Raw genomic sequence first — 13,790 nt, forward strand, 5'->3', positions numbered from 1 at the left:
TTGCACTTTCTTTGTCTTTTATGACTTTTCTGTGGTTTATTATCAGGCAGTAACACACTGATAGAGTGACAGATGTGTGCCATCATGAAATCAGGGACCCTCCCCTCGAAATCCCAATACAAGTGGTGACAGAAGACGCATTTAAGCGAACAGGTGTAAACAGCGGTGTCTTGCTTGACCAACACACTCTCACGGAGATATCATAGATACATACAAGTTGGCTAAATTAAATGAAATCGTACGAATTTGTCTGACTTTTACAACAGCCAATCAGGTGACTATCCCACGTCTCCTTCTAAAACGCGACAATCACTTTATTCCATCATACACAACATACTCTTTACACTTCAAATCATCCTTACAGACTCTATGTTATGTTTAGAGATGGGGTTTGAATTAAGACAAAATAAATAAGCATGTACACAATGTCTCGCATGCAGAACTTCCGATTACACATCCACGTATACAAAAATGCTATCCATTGAAAAAGACACCACATCCAATCTTAAGAAGCATTTGGAGGTGCCATATGTTCTCTAAATATAAAGTATTTTAATAATCATTCTGTATATCATCTAGCTATCTGTGCATGTGTAACGGAAGCCAGCTGGTATGTGATAGCTGTGGTATGTGTAAACCTCACTCCCCTGGCCTCAAGAGGTGCACTAGGGACTGACTGCCTTTAGCCTCCTCATTTGCACACCCACCTCCTATGCTGGCTAACAACGGTTCGAATCCCGCTCAGAACCTGTCAAGCAGCACCGGTTATACAAGTAGCTGCATTGGAAGTGCTTAATACAAATCACATATCCACACAGGCAATTGGTTTCTGTTTTAAATTAAGTTTCTAAATTAATGCAAAAAGAAATGCCAAACTGTTTGTATTTGCACCCTGCATCAAAAATTATGTATTTTAAACAAGCCCTTGTCCTGTCCATACACTCTTCTGTAAAAAACACATGTTGCACACAAACATTCAGGATCAGAATTCACTGTCTCTCCAGGACAGAGTTTGGCCCTCTGGTCAACTAAAAACATTAGGGCACAGGGATGAGCCTTTTAACATCATGGCTGATGCGTTACGAATAACGCTTGTGTTAAATTGTAAAATAAAACAATGAACATGATTTATAGCCCAACCTATACGCAGAGAGCAATATGTAATAAATACACTATTTGAATGAAAAACAATAACCGGCCATTCCCAGAAGACCCTGCTTGACCAATCACATCTGATTATACTTCATGGGAATATTTATGTAACTTCTTATTTTTAATATCAGTTACACATTAGAGTGTTCTGTGATATATTTGATGTAGTTTAGTTAATGTTTTTTGCATGTGATACCCTGATGGTGTTTCATATTTGGGTGAGTGAAACTGCGCACTGTCTACACCTGTATTAATTATTGCTCCTGGAAGGGTCACTCTTGATGAACTTTAATCATTATACAGCCTTTTGTAGTTACTACAGTGATTAACAATATATTTTAAAGTGAAAAGCTAATTTTCATATTTCCAGAAGGTTAGCATGTCAAGTTGTTCATTTAATAATATAAACGGTAGTGAATCGTAAAATTTACAGGCATCAAAATTACACCCTGTAAAGCCTGAAACATGGTATATTTACGGTTAATTTCTGGCAACCACAGCTGCCGGTATTTTATCGCAAATTTGACTCAGTTTGAATGACACAAAGAAAAAAGCTTTTGATGTTTCAATGTTGCTTGACTTTTCAGGTGATAATATTATATACATAAATGATCTAACATGATTAATCACTCTAAATCACCAAAATCTTAATTGTGGAGGCAAAACTGTACATGTTTTGTCTTGATAGTACAGTATATTTGGTTATTTAGAAATGTTGAATTATTTCTTTGTCTATTTATACATGAGCAAAACACATTTATTGCAATTTTTGAATTCAAGAATTGTATATCTTTACATCACAGATTTACTGACTTCCAGAGAAATGGCAAACAATATCCACACTTACTTTGTAATGCCTGGGCCCATATATGCATGCTGTGGCAGTCATGAAAAATTCAATCACTTTTTGAGTGTTTTGTATAAGGCAAAGAATACATTTAATTGGTATAAAAGTGTAACACTACAGACATGAAAACCAAAATCCTTTACACCATGTCCAGTTTCTCAGAGGAGTTTCCCTGGAGCTGGAGCTGGCTGTCAATCAATGATCCTCTGTGAATAAAGAAATCATCGCTGTCATTGTGGACATTTTTACTGTGCTCCCATATATATCATTTACACTGGCATATAGTCAACAACGAGTAGGAAAGAGCTTTAGTAAAAACATGCAATGTATTAATTGTTTCTCAGATCACATGTGAGAAATGACATCACTGAACATATAAATCAAGAGAATTTGGACCAGAGTGTTGTGCTTGAGGAGTACAAACTTGAGCCAACCAATTTTTAGAAAACATGGGGATTGCAGCCAAAATTAAACTGTGAATTGGTAGCTTAATATTTAAATATTGAGCTTTAATAATAATAATAATAATAATACAAAATAAGAAGCTGTACCTTTCTCACCAAACATATTTTTTATCATTGTAAAAAATAGAACATTTATAAAAATAATAAAAAAACATTGGACAACAAAATCCTTTTCCCCCCTATTCAGTTCTTAGGGATGTAAAGGCGGGAAATGCATTTTCAGTACCCATATATTGTATTCTGATATACACATTTTAGATATGCCTACTCACAATATAAAGTACGCTTTCTATCTAAAGTGCACATGAAGAAAAAAAAAACAACAAAAATATTTCACAGTACATCCAAAATGAGTCATTCATTGGGCACAAAGCCTATCAAGATAGCCTTAGTTCGGTTAGAATAGCATATAAACAAAATATATTTTCAAAAAGACGTACAGAGCCTTGCTTCATAAAATATCTTATATTGCAATGTTTCAAACTTGTCTGTGGATCGCTGTCATCTTTGGAAAGACAAAAAACACCTGGACAATAAAAAATAAAAGCCTACGTCGTATAGGTAAAGCATTGGGATGATCTTCAATCTAATCCAAACTCTTTCTTATCCTCTTTTCCCCTCACTCTTACCAATGTGCACCGCGATCCGCCTTGTGATTATATCGCGTTTATCCGTTTCAGAGCTGAAGGAATCGCACGCCAATAAACAACTAACATTTCACTTCTTCTCCATGTTGTTCGCGTGTTGCTTCAGGGCGCCTGTGGGTGCGCCTTAAAACTGTCCCTTCTTATCTGTTTTCCTCCCTGGGACGCCTTGAAACCGTAGCTAGAGTTATTTATTTATTTTTTTCAGACGCGGACTGGCGAGCAGCCAATCAGGGTCTTGTTTACACTCCGTGAGTGACAGTACGCTGGCAACGCGCCAGCCAATCAAATCTTTCACTGACAAGGACGGGGCTTTTTTTTTTTTAAATGTGTTGAAAGACTGCAGTCTAAATTAATTAGTAAATTAATAAAACGCAAAACACATCATACTTACGGGGTAAAAAGGGCTCGACACAGTTATAAATTCGTCTCGCTCTTACATTCGTGTAGAGTGTTCCAGACGATGAACGTTTTTTAGTATTCAGCTTGAATTTGCCGCTCGCCTCATTGCTCTCGCCCTCCATGTCGAATTTCTATTGGTCACTCGTTTAGACCAATCAGAACGTGGAGTGTCCGCGGGCGAGCGACGTCAGCTCATTATCATTCGTGAAGCTAACCAATGAGCGCTTGTGTTTACTCTCTCTGAGCTGAGAGGCACGAGCGGCGCAGGTCAAGAGAGGCGCCGTTTGGAGACTCGATCCGCGACTTCAGTGGCCTGTAGAAGCCCGAGACCGGCGAGCGACAACTGCTACAATCGCACAAGAGGATACTTGGACTGAACCATTGAAATATGCTTTTTAAAATGAGCAACACACTTGATCTGAATATCTTTATTTCTTATTAAAAATAAGTTATTGTTATGCAAGGATATAACATACCAGTAAGTAATTAATTTTTTTATGTCATGGTGTGATTTCCTGTAATTGCAAAAGACAAGACAAAACAAGACTTAATGACAGAAACACAAACAAATAAAAATGTACAAATTGGGGCTGAAATGGAAAAATATATATGCCTTAGAAAATAAACAATAAATCTAAGTAATTAGTCACCGTGCAATAGCGCGCATAATCGCTTCATATAAACATTGAAATATATATTTACAAAGTCTTTGGACAGTTAGTAATTTGTCTTAAATAAATGTATTTTTGAACCTGCTCCGGCCATGTCCATTTAACTACTTAAATTACTAATTGCATTTTCATAAAATCTGTAACGGCGTACACGTGTAGACCACATATGAGAATTCCTTTATAATATCAATGTTTGCGCTATTCCGCTCAATAACGTGTCTTAAAACGGCAAATTAAACTTTTTTTTTTTTTTTTTTTTTTTTTTGTTATGTTTAATTTTGGGGATTTGTCCCTAAATATATTTAATCACAGTCGCCCATTTGATACATAAAAAGAGCGTGCATCATCATCCAAATGTCTAGTTTTTTTTATTAAATTAAGTGTTCGCATTTTTTTCATCGCCGATCCAGTCTTATTTGTAATGATCAATTCTGATGAATTTCAGATCGGCAGGAGAGGGGCTCTTTTCTGGCAGCGCGTTAATTCTCCCTCCCGAATAACATTGCCGAAATCCAGCTAATGAAAATAATGCGGTTTGTTTATCTGACCCTCTGTAGCTTTGACATATAAACATAAAGGCATTTTCGAGCATTTTACTTCATGCATTGTCATGCACGAGACAACAATTGCTTTCTCTGCCTGAAGATTGCGCATATATATTAGCATTCAGTTGCATGTAAATGCTTGCATGAAAACAAAGCTTGTAGTTTGGGATTGCATGTTTGTGAGCTCGAAATGGACGGCTGGTTTGTAATGGCTTCCTCACGGGGAGACAAAAGCTACTTGCTGTAAAGGCCACCTCGGTTTGAATGCATTGCCTTTTACAAAATAATTTGATTGAAACGGGAAATACTGCATTTATTTTAATTGTACATTTCCTGAAAATGCTATAATTGATACGAGTTTGCACATAAATGGGGGGAAATACTGAAATCTTCATCTTTTATTGAGTTACATTTAGCATTTTCTCCAATATGGGCTACTAGTCTAAACCAGAGGCAGCACAAAAGGCTTGAGAAGAAAATATTAATTCATGTTGATAAAGAAGATGCATACTAGTCTCAGCAGGATACTCGATACTTAGGCTCCTGTGTTATATTCTGTAAAATTTAAATGCCCCAATTAAAAGCCAAAACAGGTCAACCAGATGAAAGTGCACACACAAACACACACACACACACACACACACACACACTCATGACCAGTGTCATTCAATGTATTCTGAACCAAAAGACAGTGCACTGATTGTTTCAGTACTAGTAATTTCTTATATATATATATATATATATATATATATATATATATATATATATATATATATATATATATATATATATATATATATATATATTGTTGTTTCTTATTTTAATCAAAATGGTTTTGTAAATCTGAAGTCAACTGATGGTCTTTTTATTTAGAGTAAATACAATTATAGTATGCAAAACATTTATTGTATACAATAAATATCATAATTAAATATTATTAATCTTACAAATATTTGTCAGGTCGTGTTTTTGACTGCATTCATAAAATACATCTATAACAAATTATAAATATGTCACACACACACACACACAAACACATACAAACACACAAACACACAAAAAGCCAGATCATGCTCACTCTTAAAACAATATCATTTACTTTATTAGATGTGAATATGTAAATGGAACAACAAAAGAAAACAACAGATGGATGGGGGTCGAATTCGAGACATTCAAATGCTGGAAACAATAAATATGGCACTTTTGGCCCACTATAGTGTTGTTTTTTGAATGTTTGTCATTAAATGTGTATATGCCTGGCCTTCTGAACCATGATATTTTATTATACATTACTGTGGAAAAGGTGTGCAATGCTGTCTCTATAAGGCCCATTCAATCTCAACCATCTGCACTTTCACATCATTTCAGTGGCCGTTTAAATCCCAATGCAGTTTTTAATTGAATGCCGATCAGACTTGGTCTTTCACATTGTCGGATATTTACAGCACTGTCGCCGCTCAATGCCAGCTGCGGCGAGATTATAACGTGTCTTCTTTCTTCTTTGTAGAAAAGATGATTGTGAACGTCAGCGTGAGCAGGAGAGGCGAGCTTTCCACTGAAACCAACACCCCATACGGATTACAGTACATACATTTCATCTGATTTCCGCTCGGTTTTGGATTATATCGGCTATATTCTCCGGGATGGAGGGTCGTGATTTCTCCGCTCCAGCACATCTCCTTTCAGAGCGGGCCACTCTGGTGCATCGCGCCGCTTCTCGCATCTCATCCAGCGGCCACGGCTCGGTGCAACACCCGCCGCACTTTCCACCCGGGAAATATTATCCATCGCATTTACCAATGGCGGCGCATTCAGGTTTGCTGCGTTTTCCCCTCATACAGTGGCAATACAGTGTTTTTACACCAGATAAGTGTATATACTAAATCTCAGGCCATATACATAAGAGAACAACGCGATTACAATGCATTTACTTAATGCAGTCGATAGTCTAAGGGTTTATGTATGAACAGTTGCTCCTTATGTTGTACTATATTAATGGTCGTGCTTGTGCTTGAGTCTTTGCAGAAGATTAAACTGAAAATCCTTGTTTCCAAATGAACAGAAGAAGTCTGTAGGTGTAAAAATGCCATATTGAGTGTCTATCAAATCCTTTTGTTAACGGTTATGAGGAGGTTATTTTTTATAGCTGCTAATGTTATCTGTAATGCCACTGTAAAATAAGTGCAAATTATGTCAAATGCATTTTCAAGTTACGGTTGGAAAATAGACATATATTTGGTGAGTTTTTTTTTTCTTTTTTTTTTTTTTACCATAAAGTTATATATATATATATATATATATATATATATATATATATATATATATATATATATATATATCACTGTCTTTTGAAGTAGGCCTACTTAATTTTTTCGTCTATTACAGTTTGCTCATTTTTTTAATGTAACTGTTACAATACAAGATTTCCACCTATTTAACCAAATTTTACAGTATCAATATAAACATTAAAATCTATACAGAAATTAGATATGTATATATATATATATATATATATATATATATATATATATATATATATATATATATATATATAGTATATATATAGTTCATATATTTGAGCAAATATGTGCATATATGTGATTTTATGATATCAGTTAAACATATATGAACATACACATATTTCATATATGTGTTTAGCATATATTGTCATATATCAGATTTCTGTATGCAGTTGTCTCTTCAGTGTTTTAAGAGGTTTTGTGAGGTCTTGAACTGAGATCCACATTGCACAAAATTTGCATTATTGATCAGTAAGGCAATACATGACAAATAATTCACAGACAACAGAATGTTTTACAAATGATACATTTAAAACCATTAAGCTAATTGAAAAATATGGTCATTTTCAAATGGAAATCCACCAAATCTTTTTGTCAAAATAATGATGAATCTATATGGATAGGATTAATATCACACAATCCAGACTACTAAAAAAAGGATTTGTGTTTATTTGTTGGAACGTTTTAGAAACCACATGCACGCGTGTAATCTATCTAGAATTTATTACAAAGAAATTGTTTGCACCAAATACACAATACAAATCTGCAATGAGACATCGTTCCAGCAGCACACTGATATGCACTGATATTTATAGTTGTAGATGTGTCCATTTGGTCTTGGGGAATGAGTATTTAGGCTAATGTTAGCTAAAGGGTACAGGTGTGCTGTTAACCAGATATGTCATGTCTTTGGGTTTTGCCACCATGCTGACTTGCCCTTAGCTGTCATCACTACTCAATGAGTGAGACAGGTGAGCGACTGTATTCTTCCTAGAAATAAAATTCTCCCACCTCAGTGTTTTATAGGAACATTACCGTCTCAGCCATGTCTCCTGCTTGATTCATGTGGCAGCTTTCAACTTGTGTACTATTACCCACCACCACCACTACACCTTTATTTTAGACCAGGATAGGATAACGTAGAGCAATGTTATATTGTCTGAGCTTGAAAAAAAGCATGTTTCCAGACGCCTGTTTGTATCAAGAAGGAAGAAAGGAATTTGAACCATGAAAATATTGATAGACGGATATACCCTAAACAAAGGAATTTTTTTAATGAAATATTTACATTTAAAAGCACACATGTGGCGCTATTGTTCTGTCTTCTTTTTCTTTGTGCTTTGGTATTTTTGTGTCTAATCCAGTGACATACATACATATGACATACTTTAGCATTCAAATATTTTTTGAGGCCGTTATGTGTAAATATTGGCCATCAGCCACCCTACTCTCTTGATTAAAAATGAGATATTGGTCAGTCACTAATGTATTTGTAAATTAACTAAACAAAAAATACTATTTAGTTAATTAAGGGAAAGCTAAGAAAAGCACCATGGTCATGCAAACCACACTGGACAGTCACCAAGCCAGTTTTTTTTTTTATTCTGGTTAAGCAAATGGACCGGTCAATAGCGTCCCACAGGCGTAAAGCGAGTGAATACTGTGTTAGTGGATGTCCCTTCACTCTGTACCCTCAGGGATTCACCTCCCTCGCGGCCTCATTAATTCTTTACACAGAACATGAATATTTCAGGGAACTGATATAGAACTGGATTGAGATGCAGGTTTGGACCGGGGCTCAGTGAAAGACCTTCTATGGTGTCTTTCAGTGGTTTCATTATTCAGGCTGCTGTCACAACGCTCTCTCTTGTTCCTCATAGACTTATGAAATGTGGGCACGTTTCTGAGGAAACTCAATTTCACTTCTCCTCGCTCAGTTATTTTGGTCATTGGAAGTTACACTTTTGCACTCACATTGGGCTAATATGATATTGGGCTTCTACTGAGCCCCTTAGAGGACAGGGAGGAAATTTATTATCTTGAAATAAGTATTACATTTTGTGTTCCCTTGAAATAGCTTTATCCACCCCTTATGAAAATTAACCATGGTTTTACTATAGTAACTAGAGTTCAGCTATGGCATTTGTAGTAAAACCATAACCACAAAATTAACCATGGTTTTACAACAGTAACCATATTTTAAAAATAATATTCTTAGTAAAACCATATAAATAATACAGGAAAACTTAATATATATATTAAAAAAAATAGTTACAACAGTTTTTTTTACAGTAACACCATGGTTAATATGAGGTACAAGTATGGTTTTTAAACCCTTGGTTTCTACCAGAAATCATGCCTTATGAAAATTAACCATGGTTTCACTATAGTAAACAAGCAGTAACCATGTAACAATTTTTTTGTGGTAAGAACCACGGTTTGTGGTTATGGTTTTTCTACAAATACTATAATTAAACAATATTTACTGTAGTAAAACCATGGTTAATTTTTGTAAGAGATAGATAAAGGCATTACAAGGGAACCTAAAATAATTGTTAGGGATCGCAAAATGTATTGCAAGGGAACATAAACTATTCTGAGGGAATGCAAAACTTATTGTGAAGGAATGCAAAACTTAGGCTATTGCGATGGAACACAAAAAATTTGCGATGAAACACAAAAAATATTATGAGGGGATGCAAAACTTATTGTGAGGGAATGCAAAACATTGCGAGGGAACGCAAACATATTGCAAGGGAACACAAAACACTGAGAGGAAATGCAAAACATTGCGAGGGAACGTAAACATATTGCAAGGGAACACAAAAAATTTGCGATGAAACAAAAAATATTATGAGGGGATGCAAAACTTATTGTGAGGGAATTCAAAACATATTGCGATGGAACGCGAAACATATTGCGAAGGAACGCAAAACATATTGCGAAGGAACGCAAAACATATTGCGAGGGAACACAAACATATTGCAAGGGAATGCAAAACATATTTTGAAGGAACACAAAATATATTGCGAGGGAATGGAAAACATATTGCAACAGAACGCAAATATATTGTGAGGGAACGCAAACATATTGCCAGGGAACACAAAACATATTGTGAGGTCACGCAAAACATATTGCGAGGGAATGCAAAACATATTGCGACAGAATGCAAATATATTGTGAGGGAACGCAAACATATTGCGAGGGAACACAAAAAATATTGTGAGGTCACGCAAAACATATTGCGAGGGAGCGCAAAACATAATGCGAGGCAGCGCAAAACTTTGCTATGGAATGCAAACATATTGCAAGGGAATGCAAAACATATTTTGAAGGGACACAAAACATATCGCGAGGGAATGCAAAACATATTGCAACAGAACGCAAATATATTGTGAGGGAACGCAAACATATTGCCAGGGAACACAAAACATATTGTGAGGTCACGCAAAACATATTGCGAGGAAACACAAAACAGATTGTGAGACAGAGCAAAACATTGTGATGGAATGCAAACATATTAAAAGGGAATGCAAAACATATTGTGAAGGAACACAAACTTATTGCGAGGCAGCGCAAAACATTGCGAGGGAACGCAAACATATTGCAAGGGAACGCAAAACATATTGTGAAGGAACACAAAACATATTGCGAGGGAATGCAGAACATATTGCAACAGAATGCAAATATATTGTGAAGGAACGCAAACATATTGCGAGGGAATTCAAAACATATTGCGAGGGAACACAAACTTATTGTGAGGCAGTGCAAAACATATTGAGAAGGAACACAAAACCTATTGCAAGGGAACGCAAACATATTGCAAGGGAATGCCAAACATATTTTGAAGGAACACAAAACATATTGCGAGGGAATGCAAAACATATTGCAACGGAACACAAATATATTGTGAGGGAACGCAAACATATTGCCAGGGAACACAAAACATATTGTGAGGTCACGCAAAACATATTGCGAGGGAACGCAAAACATAATGCGAGGGAATGCAAAACATAATGCGAGGGAACGCAAAACAGATTGTGAGGCAGCGCAAAACATTGCTATGGAACGCAAACATATTGCAAGGGAATGCAAAACATATTGTGAGGGAACACAAACTTATTGTGAGGCAGTGCAAAACATTGCGAGGGAACGCAAACATATTGCAAGGGAACGCAAAACATATTGTGAAGAAACGCAAAACATATTGCGAGGGAATGCAAACATATTGCGAGGGAACAAAACATATTGTGAGGGAAAGCAAAACATTGTGAGGGAATGCAAGCATATTTCAAAGGAACGCAAAACATAATGTGAGGGAATGCAAATCATATTGCCAGGGAACACAAAACATATTGCGAGGGAACTCAAAACATATTGCGAGGGAACGCAAAACAGATTGCGAGTGAACGCAAAACATATTGTGAGTGAACGTAAAACATATTGCGAGAGAACGCAAACATTGCAAGGGAACACAAACTTATTGTGAGGCAGCGCAAAACATATTTGAAGGAACACAAAACCTATTGCGAGGGAACGCAAAACATTGTGAAGGAACACAAAACATATTGCGAGGGAACGCAAACATATTGCAAGGGAATGCAAAATATATTTTGAAGGAACGCAAAACATATTTTGAAGGAACACAAAACATATTGCAAGGGAATGCAAAACATATTGCAACAGAACGCAAATATATTGTGAGGGAACGCAAACATATTGCCAGAGAACACAAAACATATTGTGAGGTCACGCAAAACATATTGCGAGGGAACGCAAAACATAATGTGAGGGAACGCAAAACAGATTGCGAGGGAGTGCAAAACATTGCGATGGAACGCAAACATATAGCAAGGGAATGCAAAACATATTGTTAAGGAACACAAAACATATTGCGAGGGAATGCAGAACATATTGCAACAGAACGCAAATATAATGTGAGGGAACGCAAACATATTGCAAGGGAACACAAAATTATTGCGAGGCAGCGCAAAACATTGCGAGGGAACGCAAACTTATTGCGAGGGAATGCAAAACATATTATGAGGGAACACAAACTTATTGTGAGGCAGCACAAGACATATTGTGAAGGAACACAAAACCTATTGCGAGGGAACGCAAAACATTGTGAAGGAACACGCAAATATATTGTGAGGGAATGCAAACCTATTGCGAGGAAACACAAAACATATTGTGAGGGAAAGCAAAACATATTAAAAGTTACGCAAAACATTGCGAGGGAACTCAAAACATATTGCGAGGGAAAGCAAACAGATTGCGAGTGAACGCAAAACATATTGTGAGTGAATGTAAAACATATTTCGAGGGAACGCAAACATATTGCGAGGGAACACAAAACATATTGCGAGGGAATGCAAAACATATTGCGAGGCAGCGCAAAACATTGCGATGGAACGCAAACATATTTCAAGGGAACACAAAACATATTGCGAGGGAATGCAAAACATATTGCGAGGCAGCACAAAACATTGTGATGGAACGCAAACATATTTCAAGGGAACGCAAAACATATTGTGAAGGAAAGCAAACATATTGCGAGGGAACACAAACTTATTGCGAGGCAGCGTAAAACATTGCGAGGGAACACAAACTTTTTGCGAGGGAATGCAAAACATATTATGAGGGATCATAAACTTATTGTGAGGCAGCGCAAAACATATTGTAAAGGAACACAAAACCTTTTGCGAGGGCACGCAAAACATTATGAAGGAACACAAATATATTGCAAGGGAATGCAAACATATTGTGAGGGAACACAAAACATATTGTGAGGGAAAGCAAAACATATTAAAGGAACGCAAAACATTGTGAGGGAAAGCAAGCATATTTCAAGGGAACGCAAAACATAATGTGAGGGTATGCAAATCATATTGCCAGGGAACGCAAAACATATTGCGAGGGAACTCAAAACGTATTGCGAGGGAACGCAAAACAGATTGCGAGTGAGGGCAAAACATATTGTGAGTGAACATAAAACATATTGTGAGGGAACGCAAACATATTGCAAGGGAACACAAAACATATTGCGAGGGAATGCAAAACATATTGCGAGGCAGCGCAAAACATTGCGAGGCAGCGCAAAACATTGCGATGGAACGCAAACTTATTGCAAGGGAACGCAAAACATATTGTGAAGGAACACAAAATATATTGCGCGGGAATGCAGAACATATTGCAACAGAACGCAAATATATTGTGAGGGAACGCAAACATATTGTGAGGGAACACAAACGTATTGCGAGGCAGCGCAAAACATTGCAAGGGAACGCAAACTTATTGCGAGGGAACGCAAAACATTGTGAAGGAACACAAGACATATTGCGAGGGAATGCACAACATATTGCAACAGAATGCAAATATATTGTGAGGGAACGCAAACATATTGCGAGGGAACACAAACTTATTGTGAGGCAGCGCAAAACATATTGTGAAGGAACACAAAACCTATTGCGAGGGAACGCAAAACATTGTGAAGGAACACAAAACATATTGCGAGGGAACGCAAATATATTGCCAGGGAATGCAAAACGTATTGTGAGGGAACGAAAAGTATTGCAAGGGAATGCAAACTATTGCGAGGGAATGCAAAACTTATTGCGAGAGAACGCAAACATTTTGTCAGGGAACACAAACTATCACGAGGGAATGGCAAATTTTTGTGAGGGAAAGCAAATTTTTTTTACAATGAATGCAAAACTTATTACCAGGGAACTCAAAACATATTGCGACTGAACACAACACTTT

At 36.6% G+C, this 13,790-nt stretch overlaps 1 protein-coding gene across 1 annotated transcript in view; it reads left to right on the forward strand.

Annotated features, from left to right (window-relative positions):
* The first annotated feature begins 3,771 nt into the window (after nucleotides 1-3,771).
* The window catches only part of LOC127450313 (BAH and coiled-coil domain-containing protein 1-like), a 141,690-nt gene continuing 131,671 nt past the window's right edge, over nucleotides 3,772-13,790 (forward strand). The window contains exons 1-2 of the mRNA XM_051714303.1: nucleotides 3,772-3,987; nucleotides 6,233-6,540. Coding sequence (XP_051570263.1) covers nucleotides 6,369-6,540 — 172 coding nt within the window. The 5' untranslated portion in view covers nucleotides 3,772-3,987; nucleotides 6,233-6,368. The remainder of the gene's footprint in view (nucleotides 3,988-6,232; nucleotides 6,541-13,790) is intronic.

Source organism: Myxocyprinus asiaticus, chromosome 13 (genome assembly GCF_019703515.2).
Source record: "Myxocyprinus asiaticus isolate MX2 ecotype Aquarium Trade chromosome 13, UBuf_Myxa_2, whole genome shotgun sequence".
In the NCBI taxonomy this organism is placed as follows: Eukaryota; Metazoa; Chordata; class Actinopteri; order Cypriniformes; family Catostomidae; genus Myxocyprinus; species Myxocyprinus asiaticus.